The following is an 18,185-nucleotide window of genomic DNA, read 5'->3' on the forward strand; positions in this document are numbered from 1 at the left end:
GACGAATCTCCAGCTAGCGTGGCCGTGACGAACTCTAGCTCAAGTCTTGAGCTAGGGACTTGAGCTAGAGTTCGTCACGGCCACGCTAGCTGGAGATACCTCTTTGGTCATCCGCAATTTACATTCTGTCTTACCTCTAATTCTTTCAATGATAACCCCTACCGTACACTTTTTCCTGGTATACTCAGTAAACTTATTCCTCTATAATTTTTACAATCTCTTTTGTCCCCCTTCCCTTTATATAAAGGGACTATACATGCTCTCTGCCAATCCCTAGGTACCTTCCCCTCTTTCATACATTTATTAAACAAAAATACCAACCACTCCAACACTATATCCTCCCCTGCTCTTAATATTTCCGTCATAATTGTTTTATGTTCTATTTTTTAACTGTTTTGGTCTTCTGATATTATGTACAAGGAATACTTGTAATATTACAGTTGTTTCAGAACATGGAAATAGTCACTTTGACTTTACTGGGTTATCCTGGGTTAAGTATACTGAGTATGCTTTATGGCTGAATTTTACTGTTAGTATCATGAAAATAATAAATTTGAAATGAATAAATTATCTTCTTGTAACTTCCATGCACTGTTTGCTGGTAGGAAAGCTGGTGATGCAACAACGGTTTCATTGTTATTGTTTACTCATGCTAGTTAGGCATACTAGCACATCGGACACAGTCACCTGTGTAATTAGCCATGATGCAGTGTGTGGACATTCTTGGCCTTATATTTTTTCAAATGTATGATAAGATTGTAGAAGACTCAGAGTTGTAACAAGATCAAAAATATTTGCGGGTGGCAGATTTAACGATGCAAAAATTTGTGAATACTAGTATGTTGGAGACAGTTGTCAGTTGCATACCAGTACATTGGTCACAGTTTAAAGGTTTAAGATATGTATTTTGTTTTTAATGCTGACCATCTGCCACTGATGCAGGGATGACCCCAAAGAAAGAGGAAACACTAACCCACTCTCATTCAGTCACTGTCTTGCAGGAATTGTGTTGATATCACATCTCAGATATACCCTAGAGCAACAACATCCTCACCACTTCTTTAGAGGGCAGGCACTGTACTTCCCACTTGCAGGACTTGAGTCTGGCTAACTGGTTTTCCTGAATCTCTTCATAAATGTTACCTTGCTCATACTTCAACAGCACAGTAATAAAAACCTGTTGCCTTCACTTGCTCCTAATGCACTCTCACAACCCAGTTGGATGTCCAAGCCCCTAGCACTTGAAACCACCTCTACCTCTTTCCAGCTTACCTAGTATGACTCCCCTACCCCACCTTTCCTCGTCCCTAGATTTATACACTTTGCTGCTAGTCATCCTACTTTCCTCCATCCTCTCTAATATCCAGACCACCTCAACAACCCATCCTCAAGTTCTGAATTGTCTTCTAAATATTACCACCACACATGCATGGCATGAAATTAACATCACACTCACTCAGTTCCTGTTATATTTAAGAGCTGGTGTATTCTATATGGATGATAGTGAAAGAAAACAATTGTAAATAGTAAAGTAGAGATAGGAATACTCACTGTAATTTATAATACCTAACATCATTCAGGGAGGTTCCCTAATGCTGGTGAGGGGCTCTTGATCTAGGGAATTGGAAATGTGCTCCAATTCCCTGAATTAAGCCTGAATGCCTGCCATCCCCCCCCTCCTCCTTCCACAGGCACTGTATAGTCCCTATGGCTAGGTTTAGTGCTCCCCCATAATAATAATAATATATAATACACTGTAATAATAATAATGTACATTATTCCTGTTAGTGTAAATTTGATCTTATTTCTGTGCAGACAAAATTGACCTATGCAAGGCTATATAATGCATACATCTTTTAAAATCCTTGTTTGCTTAGTAATGTATTTACTGTTTTAATTTCACTAATTAACAAATTTAACTTGCTTATTTATTGTAGAAACCAAATTAATTGCTTTAAGCTACATTTGATGTGCTGATCATGATCTGAGCTTGTTTAGTCCAAGTTTTTTTTTTTAATCGTTCTGTCAATATTTTGGCTATTTAAGGATAAAGAACCACTTATGTTACCTTACAATCATAGGTATTATATTATGCATGGATATTTAGTGTGATGCAAGCAATGACCTTTGTCAGCGTAAAAAAAAATTATATTTGTGCATAACAAAAATAAAAAATTTCCAGTCATACAAACATTTACATCAAAGTTTTCAGGCTTTTTTGCTTATGTTCAGTATCACTCTCCTGTACCAGTGTCCAGCAGGTTTTCTTCTTATCTCTTCTCCATGATGGCAAAGTCTTGGTGAAATTGTTCACCTTGGGGTTCTATTTCCAAGAAACTATGTGTTTGAGCAAAAGTTAAGTTCAGATTTGAATTTAGCATCCCAAAGCTAATTAAAAAAACACTTCTAACCATGAACTAAAGTCTTTGCAAGTCTTTGTTGGCCAGTGTTTTTAGTTATGTTACAGATTTGTGACCTATGAAGGGAGGTTCCTTGATGCTGGTGAGGGACTTTGATTTAAGGAGTTTGACCTGTGTTCCAATTCCTTGAATCAAGCCAGAATGTGTTTCATTTCCCTGGCACTATATGACTCCTACAGGTTTAGCACTCCCCCATATGTTTAATAATACAAATTTGTGATTGGTATCATAATTTGTGATGTGATATATTTTTATTTTGGTACAGTTTATTGCCACCATTAGAATGGATTATTAATATTTATTATTCATCATTTCACTTGGCAGGTTGAATTGAGGGCTGCAGCAGAGCACCTGATCTGGCTGATGGAAGGAAGGAGCAAAGACATTGCTAATACAACATACAAAGCACTGCTAAATGTTGTGGATGAAATTGCTAGTTGTTCCTATCCAGAGATAAAACTTGATGAAATTGAAGAGGAAGCTACAGCTGTCGAAAGTGTAATTATACATTTAGTATATGTGACCATTAGCTAATATTGCTCTAGTACTGTATTTGGTAGGTTTTTGTATTGTATTTTCTATTTCTGTACTGTTTTATTTGCTCTATTTTTTTTTTTTTGTAGTTATTGGTTATCTTTGTTTTTCTCCTTTATTTGTTTGCTCTGTTTGAAATGCTTGGACGAGGCAGGCTAGAGGTAGTAATATTGTCATGTTCAAGTTTAATCTCTAGTGAATTATACAGAGAATAAGAATTGAGAAAAAGGTGTGGTGGTGTGAAAGGTATAGTTATAGAGTGCAGGGTTGAGTGATTTGGTCATTTAGAAAGGCTGACCAAGAGGATAAATAAATTTGGAGTGGTTGAAAGGGGTTATAAAAATACAGGTTATTCCAGGAAGGGTTGGAGGATGGTGTATGAGGTTTTGAGTGGTAGGGGTTGAGAATCCTGCCAGCAGTGAGAGTTTGGAGTGAGTAAAAACAAATTGGTTTTGTGATGCGGTATTCTGTTGGAGTTTGAGCAAGGTAATATCTCTGATGGATTTCATAGAGGCTATTTAACTGGACTTGAGTTCTGGAGATAGTGAGAACTGTGATTGCTCTCTGAGGGATTGATGGGGATATTGCATTTTGGTTGAAAATTTTAATTATATGCTCTTTGGAATGATAGCTAGGGAATGAGGTAGAGTGAATGTTTTCCTCTTTTGGGTTACCCTACTTTGGAAGGAGATGGATATTTAAAATTTTTTTTTTTGGTTTGTCACCTTGTAGAATTGTCAGCTATCTTCAGTTTTAAATGACTTAAAGCAAAAAAAGATATTTGGTAGAGCTTTCACATGTTATGCTGATCATCAAATAAGTGAAACACTTACCATTACAGTGGAACCTCAAAAATCAAACGTATCACATATCGAACGTTTCGAAAATAGGACCATTTTTTCGGACAAACTGTGTCCCTATTATCGAACACGCCCCTATTTTTGGACCGCCGGGTATGGGACCTATCTGCCGCTCGCTCTGTCTGCGTTCCCGCGCAGGCACCGTGAGCAGTCTAGCTTTGTTTATGCTTGAGTGAACACTAACCTGCGCTCATTCACGCATTTTACGATTATTTCGTTGTGTTTAGTGCTTGTGGGACTGTGAAGTAAGCTGCCATGAGCCCAAAGAAACTTGCTAGTGGTACCCCTGTGGTAAAGAAAGTGAGAAACACCATAGATGTGAAGAAGGAAATAATACAGAAGTATGAGAGTGATGTGAGACTTTTTGAGCTTGCCAGGATGTATGGGAAAAACAAGTCGACCATCGGTCCTATCCTGTCAAAGAAAGAACAAATCAAGGAAGCTGATGTTGCGAAATGTGTTAATATAGGGAGTGGATGAGGTGCCTTCTTCAAAGATTAGAGAGATTTGTGCCAAGTGGAATGATGTCCAAATGTTTGTGCAGAAGTACCACCCTGAGCAAGCTGAAACAAACCATCTTTGCAATAAGTTCAGTGACAGAACCATGTCCCATTTTAGGGAAATGTTAAAGAGGCGCCAGAAACAGAGGACTGCGGACAGTTATTTTGTGAGACAAGGGTCCAGTGACTCTCAGGCTGGTCCTAGTGGCATTAAAAGACAGAGAAGGGAAGTAACCCCAGAGAGGGATTTACCTGAAGTCCTCATGGAGGGGGATTCTCCTTCCAAACACTAACCCCAACTCCCTCTCTCCTCCTCCCTATCTTCCAGATGCCATCACCAATCTTCTAAAAAGGTGGTTAACGCTCTCGCTTCACACGATGAGGGCCTGGGTTCGATTCCCAGCCAGAGTAGAAACATTGGACGTGTTTCTTTCCACCTGTTGTCTATGTTCCCCATCAGTAAAATGGGTACCTGGGTGTTAGTCGACTGGTGTGGGTCGCATCCTGGGACACTGACCTAAGGAGGCCTGGTCACAGACCGGGCCGCGGGGGCGTTGACCCCTGGAACTCTCTCCAGATAAACTCCAGATACATAATTAAAAACTATAGTATTTGTTGTATGTAAAACTAATTAATCTCTATAAAATGTATTTTTTTGTGAATATTTTTGGGTTTCTGGAACGGATTAATTGTATTTCCATTATTTCTTATGGGAAATATTGCTTCGAATTTCAGACTTTTCGAATTTAGAACTAGCTCCTGGAGCGGATTAAGTTCGATTTTTGAGGTTCCACTGTACTTGCATTGAGTAAATAACAAAAAGGCACAATACCGTGACTGGAACAATACACAAATAACCCGCACATAAAAGAGAGAAGCTTATGACGACGTTTCGGTCCGACTTGGACCATTGACAAAGTCACACTAACAGAGGTGGAGCAGGACGGCTATATATAGGCAGGAAGAGGTGGTAGTAGTAGTAGTAGTAGTACAAGAATTGTATATAATACCGACAGGATGAAATTAAGACACATGCACAACACCCGGGCATCCCCATCGTAGACGTTTCGCCATCCAGCCAGCCACTGGATGGCGAAACGTCCACAACAAAGACAGCCAGACGCCGCACATGTGTCTTAATTTCAACAGTAGTTGTAGTAGAAGAAGAAGAGGTAGTAGTAGTGGTAGCGGAAGAAGTGGGAAATAAGGAAGACGAGCCAGTCAAATACAAAGGAAGGGGAGCACTGCAAGAGAGCTAGATACCCACAGAGGGAGAGCAAGTCCACAGAGGTGCGTGAAAGGGGAAGTGGTGAAATAAAATAAATGAAGAAGGAACAGAAACACGAGACAGGAGAGAGAAAGACAACCCAGAGGAGAAAAGGAGAGAGGAAAGGGGAAGAGGAAGAAGAAAAAGAAAAAGAAAAAGTGAGGATTCAGGTTAAGTCACGGGTGTTCTGAAGTTTGGAGCATTTTACAATGTAGTGGGAGAGGAAGGCATCTACAGAGACGAAGCCAGGGCTAAGGTTCATACAAGGAAAGTTGTGTATTAGAGAGGATTCAACTAGACGGCCACTGTTCGAGTTGGAAGTAGGGAAGACAGTTTTAGCAGAAGACCAGTCAATAGGATGGCCGCCGCCGCTGCCGCCGCCTCCGCCTCCTCCGCCTCCTGCCTATATATAGCCGTCCTGCTCCACCTCTGTTAGTGTGACTTTGTCAATGGTCCAAGTCGGACCGAAACGTCGTCGTAAGCTTCTCTCTTTTATGTGCGGGTTATTTGTGTATTGCATTGAGTAATAAAATTGAAAATACTTTATTGAGGTTTCATAAGAAAAGAAAGACATGAAAGAACAGACAACTACAGGAGAAAATAATTTAATATTAGGGTATTATATGTTGGCATTGAGAGTTATCAAAGAAAAGTATCAGCAAAATAGAGGGAATACCCCTTTACACTCTTAAATGATGAGTTTTCAGGTATGATTCAGGTCATTAATGAAATGTATATCATGGAAGAAAAATTAATTCCCGTCTTTCAGAGAGCAAATTGGGAATTTTTTTTTTTTTCAGTTTTAGCTGGAATTCCTTTGCCTAGGTCATCCCATGTAAATCTTGGATATCTGATGAGAAAGAAAGGGAGAGGTGACATGTACTGGAGGGCTTAGAATATGCTGCATCCTTCACTTGCACTGGTGGTTGATAGTTTGTAATTGTTAGGGTTTGCCTTAGGAAAATCTACCTTGTTTTCATGCATGATATTTTGTAATGTTATTGGATGCTGGCATTTGTAGTATAATCAGGTTCAAATACAGATTTAGAGGTTTGTATAACCTGATGTTATACAAACTAGACAAAACATCAGTTAGTAATAAAAACTGTGGATTTCAAATTTACAATACTGTAATGTTACTTGGATATATTAGTTCTGTCCGTAATTGTTACTTGGATATATTAGTTCTGTCCGTAATTATATTATCTATTGATATCACAATCTTTGACTGTGACATCAGCAGATAATTAGGTATTTAGTGTCCATTAAATTAACCTGCATTCCACTCTGGCACTGTTGCCAAACTAGTTTTAATTTTTTTTTTGTTTACTATTATATCAACCATTGATAAATTTTTTTTTTTTTTTTCAACAAGTCGGCCGTCTCCCACCGAGGCAGGGTGACCCAAAAAAGAAAGAAAATCCCCAAAAAGAAAATACTTTCATCATCATTCAACACTTTCACCACACTCACACATTATCACTGTTTTTGCAGAGGTGCTCAGAATACAACAGTTTAGAAGCATATACGTATAAAGATACACAACATATCCCTCCAAACTGCCAATATCTCAAACCCCTCCTTTAAAGTGCAGGCATTGTACTTCCCATTTCCAGGACTCAAGTCCGACTATATGAAAATAACCGGTTTCCCTGAATCCCTTCACTAAATATTACCCTGCTCACACTCCAACAGATCGTCAGGTCCCAAGTATCATTCGTCTCCATTCACTCCTATCTAACACGCTCATGCATGCTTGCTGGAAGTCCAAGCCCCTCGCCCACAAAACCTCCTTTACCCCCTCTTTCCAACCCTTTCGAGGACGACCCCTACCCCTCCTTCCTTCCCCTATAGATTTATATGCTTTCCATGTCATTCTACTTTGATCCATTCTCTCTAAATGACCAAACCACCTCAACAACCCCTCTTCAGCCCTCTGACTAATGCTTTTATTAACTGCACACCTTCTCCTAATTTCCACACTCCGAATTTTCTGCATAATATTTACACCACACATTGCCCTTAGACAGGACATCTCCACTGCCTCCAACTGTCTCCTCGCTGCTGCATTTACCACCCAAGCTTCACATCCATATAAGAGTGTTGGTACTACTATACTTTAATACATTCCCTTCTTTGCCTCCATAGATAACGTTTTTTGACTCCACATATACCTCAACGCACCACTCACCTTTTTTCCCTCATCAATTCTATGATTAACCTCATCCTTCATAAATCCATCCGCCGACACGTCAACTCCCAAGTATCTGAAAACATTCACTTCTTCCATACTCTCCTCCCCAATTTGATATCCAGTTTTTCTTTATCTAAATCATTTGATACCCTCATCACCTTACTCTTTTCTATGTTCACTTTCAACTTTCTACTTTTACACACATTCTCAAACTCATCCACTAACCTTTGCAGTTTTTCTTTAGAATCTCCCATAAGCACAGTATCATCAGCAAAAAGTAACTGTGTCAATTCCCATTTTGAATTTGATTCCCCAAAATTTAATCCCACCCCTCTCCCGAACACCCTAGCATTTACTTCCTTTACAACCCCATCTATAAATATATTAAACAACCATGGTGACATTACACATCCCTGTCTAAGACCTACTTTTACCGGGAAGTAGTCTCCCTCTCTTCTACACACCCTAACCTGAGCCTCACTATCCTCATAAAAACTCTTAACAGCATTTAGTAACTTACCACCTATTCTATATACTTGCAACATCTGCCACATTGCTCCTCTATCCACTCTATCATATGCCTTTTCTAAATCCATAAATGCAATAAAAACTTCCCTACCTTTATCTAAATACTGTTCACATATATGCTTCAATGTAAACACTTGATCTACACATCCCCTACCCACTCTGAAGCCTCCCTGCTCATCCGCAATCCTACATTCTGTCTTACCTCTAATTCTTTCAATTATAACCCTACTGTATACTTTTCCTGGTATACTCAGTAAACTTATTCCTCTATAATTTTTACAATCTCTTTTGTCCCCTTTCCCTTTATATAAAGGGACTATACATGCTCTCTGCCAATCCCTAGGTACCTTCCCCTCTTTCATACATTTATTAAACAAAAGTACCAACCACTCCAACACTATATCCCCCCCTGCTTTTAACATTTCTGTCATGATCCCATCAGTTCCAGCTGCTTTACCCCCTTTCATTCTATGTAATGCCTCACGTACCTCCACCACACTTACATTCTGCTCTTCTTCACTCCTAAAAGATGGTATACCTCCCTGGCCAGTGCATGAAATTACCACCTCCCTTTCTTCCTCAATATTTAAGAGTTCCTCAAAATATTCTCGCCATCTACCTAATACCTCCCTCTCCCCATCTACTAACTCCTCTACTCTGTTTTTAACTGACAAATCCATACTTTCCCTAGGCTTTCTTAACTTGTTTAACTCCAAAATTTTTTCTTATTTTCATTAAAATTTCTTGACAGTGCCTCTCCCACTCTATCATCTGCTCTCCTTTTGCACACTCTCACCACTCTCTTTACCTTTCTTTTACTCTCCATATACTCTGCTCTTCTTATAACACTTCTGCTTTGTAAAAACCTCTCATAAGCTACCTTTTTCTCTTTTATCACACCCTTTACTTCATCATTCCACCAATCACTCCTCTTTCTTCCTGCCCCCACCCTCCTATAACCACAAACTTCTGCCCCACATTCTAATACTGCATTTTTAAAACTATTCCAACCCTCTTCAACCCCCCCACTACTCATCTTTGCACCAGCTCACCTTTCTGCCAATAGTCGCTTATATCTCGCCCGAACTTCCTCCTCCCTTAGTTTATACACTTTCACCTCCCTCTTACTTGTTGTTGCCACCTTCCTCTTTTCCCATCTACCTCTTACTCTAACTGTAGCTACAACTAAATAATGATCCGATATATCAGTTGCCCCTCTATAAACATGTATATCCTGGAGCCTACCCATCAACCTTTTATCCACCAATACATAATCTAACAAACTACTTACATTACGTGCTACATCATACCTTGTATATTTATTTATCCTCTTTTTCATAAAATATGTATTACTTATTACCAAATTTCTTTCTACACATAGCTCAATTAAAGGCTCCCCATTTACATTTACCCCTGGCACCCCAAATTTACCTACTACTCCCTCCATAACATTTTCACCCACTTTAGCATTGAAATCCCCAACCACCATTACTCTCACACTTGATTCAAAACTCCCCACGCATTCACTCAACATTTCCCAGAATCTCTCTCTCTCCTCTCCAGGTGCATACACGCTTACTATAACCCACTTTTCACATCCAATCTTTATTTTACTCCACATAATCCTTGAATTTATACATTTGTAGTCCCTCTTTTCCTGCCATAGCTTATCCTTCAACATTATTGCTACTCCTTCTTTAGCTCTAACTCTATTTGAAACCCCTGACCTAATCCCATTTATTCCTCTCCATTGAAACTGTCCCACCCCCTTCAGCTTTGTTTCACTTAAAGCCAGGACATCCAGTTTCTTCTCATTCATAACATCCACAATCATCTCTTTCTTATCATTTGCACAACATCCACGCACATTGAGACTTCCCACTTTGACAATTTTCTTCTTCTTATTCTTTTTGGTAATCTTTACAGGAAAAGGGGTTACTAACCCATTGTTCCCGGCATTTTAGTTGACTTTTATAACACGCATGGCTTACGGAGGAAAGATTCTTATTCCACTTCCCCATGGATATAAAAGGAAAAGTAATAAGACCAAGAACTATTAAGATAAAATCAAAGAAAACTCAGATGAGTGTGTATAAATAAATGTGTACATGTATGTGTAGTGTGACCTAAGTGTAAGTAGAAGTAGCAAGACATGCCTGTAATCTTGCATATTTATGAGCAGACAAAAGACACCAGCAATCCTACCATCATGTAAAACAATTACAGGCTTTCGTTTTACACTCACTTGGCTGGACGGTAGTACCTCCCTGGGTGGTTGCTGTCTACCAACCTACTACCTACCTTTAAAATATACATAGAAAAAATGAATGGTAATTTTGGACGGGAACAAAAATATAAAAAATATGATACATTTCATTATAGATGAGGCAGGTCTGTGAATTTTTTTTTTTTTTTTTAACTCTTTAATTATATTCCTTTTAAACTTGAACTTTGCAATAAATGTTCACATGGAAAAAAGTTTGAGATAGCAGTATTGGTTATTTAGATTAATGAAAAAAAGGAATATTTTTAGTACAGAAGTACAGTATGTGCTTTTGGTTATTTTATAGAGAGAAACTTGTTTCAGTGGTTGAGTAACCCTATTTCATTAATGTTTTAGGAATTGATAAACAGTAACACATTAAGATGGAATGTAAAAAGCACTCATTGTATAGAGACTAAATTATTGTTTTCTTCCAGCAGGAGGAGGCTTCTGAATATACAAATGGTTTGATAGCTGAGGAAACTGAAGGCATTACCCCAGTTTTAGAGGTAGCTGTGGAGAGTCCTGTCACAGAAGGTCCACCTCCAGGCCTTGCTCCACCAACAGTAGCTCCTATGCTCTCCCCACCCTTACCTCAAGAAACTTCAGTTGTTTCTCCATCACAAGAGGCACTAGTAGCTGCTATGGCACAGATGACCACAGCAACTGTACCTGGAGCACCTCCACAGGGAGCAGGGATGCCTCCTGCACCCACATATTTTACCCAGCCTCCCCCACAGCCAACACCCCAGCCTCCTCCACCTCCACAACAGGTTTCACAACCTCCAACTCCACAGCAAGCACCTCTACAGCCTCCCCAACCACCACAACTGCAACCTATTTCCTTGAATGACTTGGTAACACCTGGAACTTTTGACTTCCTACAGGAAAGCCAAGTTGCTCAGGAGCCTCCTACAGTTTATATGGATCCAGCTGTTGTATCTATAGGCAGTATTAAAACAGAATCTGCATCACAAAGATCTGTCTCACCTGTTCCACAGCATCAAGTTGCTCCTATGGTTACACCCAATCTGGACCCATCACATCCATCCAACATTCCTACTCAGACCTATACAAATCAGACATATAGTGTGGTTTCATATTCTCAAGGAGTACCAGTTTATCCAAATAATACAGTAGTTGATAGCACACCAAATCCTCCTCCTCCAATTCCTTTGCCTCCACAGGCTAGACCACAGGAAAAGGTGGAGTTTAATCCAGAAGCTAGACCCTGGATTGGGCAACAGGTGCCTGCACAGCCAACTGCACAAGCTATTTCTACAGTATCACAGCAACCACAAGAGGATAACTGGGGGGCAGTCCAAGATGACCCTGTAAATGGTGGGGAAGACAAATGGGGTAGTGCAGAGTCTGGCAATTGGGGTGAATACGAAGAAAACCAAGCTGTTCCAGCTGCTGCTCCCACAAATGGTCATGGAGGAGATTATGAAAGGAGGGGTAATTTCAGAGGTCGAAGTAGAGGATTTGGAGGTAGAGGAGGATTCCGAGGGGGTCGTGGTGGTTACCAGAATGGCCGTGGTGGTTATGGAGGATATGGAGGCTTTCGTGGTGGAATGGGAGGACCAAGAGGTGGACGCAGATTCAGAGGGCAAGGCCCACGGGGAAACTTTAGAGGACGAGCAGGTGGATATCAGGGCCAGCGACAACCCTATCCTCAACATCAGCAGCAGTAAAAGTAGTGCAAGTATAAGCTGTGTGTGTGATGACAAAAGTTGCTACATGTGTATTGTGACACCTAGAAGTGTTTCACTTTCTTGCACAACGTACTGACCTGGTACTACCTGTGATTAGGGTAGTACTTGAACTCAAGATTGTAAGCAGTGAACGGAGAGACAATATAGGGCATTCTTTACGGGACAATGTAAGTGTGATGAATGATAAAAGTGAAAAATTTGCCAAAAAAGAGAAGGAAAATACTAAAACTTGAGTTCTTCTGAACTCAGCCAAAAAAAAAAAAAAATCTTAATTTCACTCTAAACTATTCCATGACTTGTCAAGTTATACAAAAGTTTTTCTATATAATTTTTATGGAAGCACTATTCCTGGAGTGTGGGGGAGGGGTGGAGGGTGCATTTATGCTCCCCTCTCTTCCAGGTGGACTTGGACCACTTGTCACTCTTACACTATCAAGCTGTCAATGCTTCCAATACATTATCATTTACTGCACGCCGAGAGTTTCTATTACCTTTAAACCCATACGATACTAAAGGGTGTATGGAGCCAAGCTGATGCAAAGGTTGTGGAAATTCAAATTTTAAATATGGTTCAGACTGCTTCATGAATATTTTACATCGAATCAAGTGGAACAAATAGTAAGATCTGAAATGAGGTAATGGAATAGATTATGAGAAGACCAAATGTACTTTATAACAGTAAGAAATTTAGATATTAAGTGAGGTTGTTAGGGTGCTTTTATTCATTCTAACAATCTGAGGCTAGAAGTCTTTTTCTATTGTATATGCAGTGTTTTACCATTGATACTCTGCATGTAAGCAGGGTTTGTATTATATTTACCCACCCTTGCCTTATTTCCTAATGGTCAGTAAGTATATATTTGTACATTGCAAATTTCAGGACTTGTGTTAGCAAGAAATTGTTCTAAATGGGACTCGAGAAAATATTGACTCCGAATAACATTCTGTGATTTTTTTGTTTATTTTCTTTTCCTCAATTATTTATAGGTGATGAATAGAAACGTAACACTCTTTAAGCTGATACACTAATAAATACTTCTCTTCTCGGGCACAGTATTAGTTTTGCGTGTGTATACATTGAGTGAAACATGTTGCTTAAAAAATCGTGTCTGTTCTGCATTTGGAAGAGAAGGGAGTATAAAATTTCTTTTTTACTTGCTGTGCTGATTTGTTGTTGATCGAATAACTTGAAAATGTACCAGGGAATAGCTGCTTTTCACCCATACCTCATGAATCAGTATCTAGACGTGAGAACATAATTTTGAAAACTAAGTAGTGAGAGGAAATTGCCTGGCTTAAAAATCCAGCAACCCATTTTCATAAATGCAGAAATAGTTCATTTTTTGTTGCCCTTGAAGGGAGTGTGGTGCCTTTATGTATATTAGAGAGGTTGTAGATCAGTGCGTCGTGTGCTATACTGGAAACCGAGACTGTAAATAAATGACTATATTTGTTCAGATATTTGGGAGTAGACTTGTCAGTGGATGAGTTTATGAAGGACAAGGTTAACCATAGAATTGATGAAGGAAAGGGTGAGTGGTACATTGAGGTATCTGTGGAGACCTAAAATGTCCATGGAGGCAAAGAAGGGAATGTATGAGAGTATAGTGGTACCAGTACTTATATGGGTGTGAAGCATGGGTTGTAAATACTGCAGCAAGGAGACTGGAGGCAGTGGAGATGTGTTTAAAGGCAATGTGTGGTGCAAACATTATGCAGGGAATTCGTAGTGTGAAAATTAGGTGGTGTGGAGTTACAAAAAGTATTATTCAGGGGGCTGAAGAGAGGTTGTTGAGGTAGTCTGGTCATATAGAGGATAGAGCAAAATAAGATGACTTGAAGGGTATATAAATCTGTAGTGGAGGGGTAGGGGTCTTCCTAGGAAAGGATGGAGGGTGGGGGTAAAAGAGGTTTTGTGTGCAAGAGGCTTGGACGTGCAACAGGTACATGTGAACGTGTTATAGGAGTGAATAGAGACTAATGGTTTTTGGGACCTGATGAGCTGTTGGAGTGTGAGCATGGTAATATTTTGTGAAGGGATTCAGGGAAATCGGTTAGACGGACTTTAGTCCTGGAGGGGAAAGTGCAATGCCTGAACTTTAAAAGAGGGGTTTGGAATATTGGCTGTTTGGAGTGATATCTAAATTCATATCTGGGTGCCTCTGCAAAGACTGTGAATAATGGTGTGTTTCTATTTTGGGTCACCCTGCTTCAGTGGGAGATGGCCACTGTGTTGAAAAAAAAATATTTTTGCACTTTCTGGCATATACTACTACCTGAATGCGGTTCCTAATAGCAGCAGGTAGTAACTGCCATACAGTATTTTAACCCTTTGAGGGTCGACAGGCCCTCTCCGAAACTCGTTCTCAGGGTCGGCCAAATTTAAAAAAAAAAAAAAAATTTCTCTTATGAAAAGATAGAGAATCTTTTCCCGATCATAAGGGCACCAAAAGTTTGAAATTTGATGGAAAACTTACGGAATTATGCTCTCGCAAAGTTAGCGGTCTCGGCGATGTTTACGCATCGGCGATTTTGCCCACTTTGAGCCCCATTTTCGGCCAATTCCACTGTACTAGTCGACAAAAAACGTGAATATTTCGCTAGAACTCCATTTTTTCTATCGAATGGGTGCAAGAAACCACCCATTTATGAAATTCAACTATCCAGTACAGTGGTCAGAATTTAGCAATTTTGCCAATTTCACACAAATTTCAAAAGATGCCAATTTCCGAATGGGGTCCAGAATAAACAAGAAAGACATTCCTGGCACTAAAATGGCATTTCCTCTAGTCATTAGTCACTTCTCAAGGCCCCTCTTATATTCTTTTGCTTTCCACTTTGAATACGCCGTATCTCTACCAAACATAAAGATATTGTTTTTTGTTGGGTCCCTGGTCATGTCGACGTACAGGGCAATGAACAGGCAGACACTGCTGCGCGGTCAGCAGTACATGACCTACCAATTTCCTATCGAGGTGTTCCATTTCTGGACTATTTTGCTGCAATAGCTACCCACCTTCGCACCCGTTGGCAGCAACGTTGGTCAACTCTGCTCGGTAACAAACTTCATTCTATTAAACCGAGCATAGGTTACTGGCCGTCTTCTTGTCATCAGTGCCGAGGTTGGGAGACCACTCTCTCCCGCCTTCGCATTGGCCACACTCGTCTTACTCATGGGTATCTCATGGAGAGGCACCCTGTTCCTCTGTGAGCAGTGTCAAGTTCCAGTATCGATTAGCCACATTCTGTTAGACTGCCCTCTCTATCAACGAGCACGCAGAATTTACCTCCAACGTCGTCTTCGTTCTACTACTCTCTCTTTACCTTCCTTTCTTGCTGATGGACCCTCCTTTAATCCTGACTCTCTCATTGACTTCTTGACAACGACTGATTTACTCCACAAACTCTGATGATACTTTTCGCACTCCCCTCAACCCTTTCTAGTTCAGTCTCTTGCTGCCCTTTACCCTTTCACCATCCACTACCCCGCTGTCATCCGTAACCTATTATTCATCCATCTCCCTTTTGCCACCTGATGCCCTCGCTTCCTGCCCTGCAGCGCTGTATAGTCCTTGTGGCTTAGCGCTTCTTTTTGATTATAATAATAATCCACTTTGAATTTTTATTCTCACATAAAATATAAGATTTACTGTTATGCAGACTACTGCATTAGTGTAAAAAATGATATAAATATTATTGGTGCACTTGTGAAAGAATATTAGACTCACCAGTTGACGTGTATTGCACGCTTGGCACGATTTGTTTACTTTTGAAATTTGGTAAAAATCGAACATTTCTGCTACTTTGAGTTCAATTTCAAGGTACCTTTCATTGTAAAACCAGTCAAAATTATCTCAATTTCTGTAATATGTCTTCCATTCTATAAAGAGAGACCAAGAAAACTAGAATACAACAACAAATACCATACGAAAATACAGTGCAAAGTTGCTGTTTTATTCCAAAAAAATGGTTTTTTTTTTTTTTTTTTTTCTCATTATGCACTGTGTGCTGCAGGATTTTTTTTTTTTTTTTTTAGACTGTGCACACTGACCCCACAGACCCATTCTTTCATATGAAGGCCTACCAGCTTTCTCCCACTAGATTTTAGGGCGCTAGAATTTAGGCGTACTAGTACGTCAAAAACCCTGGGTCGTAAGCCGTACTAGTACGTCCGAAACCCTCAAAGGGTTAACCATTGCTTTTTTATAACCAATAACCCCTGAGGGGGGGCTCTTGATACATAGAATTGGACCTAGTCATCTTCCCCTCCTCAGATCGAATCTGATTACGTCCTAGTCTACGGGCACTGTATGACCGCAACAGCCTTAGCTATTCCCTTCTAAATACAGTATTAATAATATAGCTAATTATTATTACTTATATTTAAGAAAGGTGCTAAACTCATAGGGACATACAGCACCTGGGGAATGGGAGGGAATAAGGTTCAAGCCAAGGAAACGGGTTAAAGTAATTCCTAATAAAGCCATTGACAGAAAACTACCATACTTTGATGGTTGCTTATTTTATAACTGAATAAAAGTTTGAATTCACGTGTTTAGCACACAAAAGATCCTGTACTAGGCATACTTTGTAGTCTTAGGATTCCATGTTCGTGAACAGCTGTCTTCTCATAATCAACTGGCAGTGTGTTTATTATTAAACTCGATACAGTAAAACCTGTTATTAATGGATTTCAGCAATTTTGGACCTCCCCTCCAAAAATTGGCCAAACACTATTAGACAAAATGGTGAGAAGTTTGTAAGTTTGCATTTTGTTCATAGTGATAATGTCTAGTCTTCTGGGACAAGCCTGCTAACTCTTGAAGTTTGTCCGGTATGGACAAATACAAGCTTTACAGTTCTTCACTTGAAATTAAAGTTATTCTGAGTCGCCACTGTCAGTAATGACAGTTTACATATCTATGAAAAGGAAAATTATTGTAAATTGCATAGTGCTATATTACAATCACCCCTCAAGGAAGGTTCCTTGATGTTGGTGAGGGGCTCTTGATTTAGGGAATTGGATCTGTGCTCCAGTTCCCCGAATTAAGCCTGAATGCCTTCCACATCCCCCCCCAGGCGCTGTATAATCCTCCGGGTTTAGCGCTTCCCCCTCGATTATAATAATAATATATTACAATCAACTAAGCACTAAACCCACAAGGGTCATACATTGCTCAAGTACTATAAAATTATGGTACTATAAAAAAAAAAAAACAGGTTGAGGGGGGCATACCTGTCCTCGGCAAAATCTAACATTTCTACTAATTTGGGCTCAATTTCAAGCTGCTGCTGGCCATGAAACCAAGTAAAATCATCACTTTCAGTTCTGTCAAATGATAAGAGCCAATAAGACCATGCCAGAAGACACCTCAGATCATTATTTTAAAGCAAACCTGAGGTCAGTTTTGCTTTTTCCCCATCGTGCACCATGTGGGGCAGGATTTTTTTTTTTGTATATTGTGCACATTTGCTTCAGACCCATTCTCTCGCATCTAGGCCAAAATTTACCGTTTGCAGCTTAGCCGAACTATTGAAATAGATATACCTAAGGGACCCAGGTATTGTTAAGTAAGGCTATGTGAGAACCACATCTGATCTTCACTTCATCCTAACCTTTGCACATAACTCAATACTGGGTTTACCACTCGGTTGGATTCTAATAAAGGTCAGGATTAATTTAAAGTAAAAAATTTTTTTTGCAAAATGTATATTTTGGCAGTTTCCTGTAAAAAAGTTACTTTAGGCATTCGGTTTTATTTTTTAATCACTAAATCATCACGGTCATACAGCATTGTAATGGTGTGTGTGTGTATAAACTATATGGGGGTTAGCTTTATAGCCCTTGTGGCTTAGCGCTTCTTTTTGATTATAATAATAATATATGGGGGTTAACAGAAGCAG

General features: G+C 39.6%; 1 protein-coding gene across 2 annotated transcripts in view; it reads left to right on the forward strand.

Annotated features, from left to right (window-relative positions):
- The window catches only part of Capr (caprin family member), a 48,422-nt gene extending 35,187 nt beyond the window's left edge, over positions 1 to 13,235 (forward strand). The window contains exons 4-5 of one of the 2 annotated variants that reach the window (XM_070090917.1): positions 2,745 to 2,918; positions 11,004 to 13,235. In XM_070090917.1, coding sequence (XP_069947018.1) covers positions 2,745 to 2,918; positions 11,004 to 12,260 — 1,431 coding nt within the window. In that variant the 3' untranslated portion in view covers positions 12,261 to 13,235. The remainder of the gene's footprint in view (positions 1 to 2,744; positions 2,919 to 11,003) is intronic. The other variant, XM_070090918.1, reaches the window with a different exon arrangement.
- The last annotated feature ends 4,950 nt before the right edge of the window (positions 13,236 to 18,185 follow it).

This window comes from Cherax quadricarinatus, chromosome 33, assembly GCF_038502225.1.
Source record: "Cherax quadricarinatus isolate ZL_2023a chromosome 33, ASM3850222v1, whole genome shotgun sequence".
Taxonomy (NCBI): Eukaryota; Metazoa; Arthropoda; class Malacostraca; order Decapoda; family Parastacidae; genus Cherax; species Cherax quadricarinatus.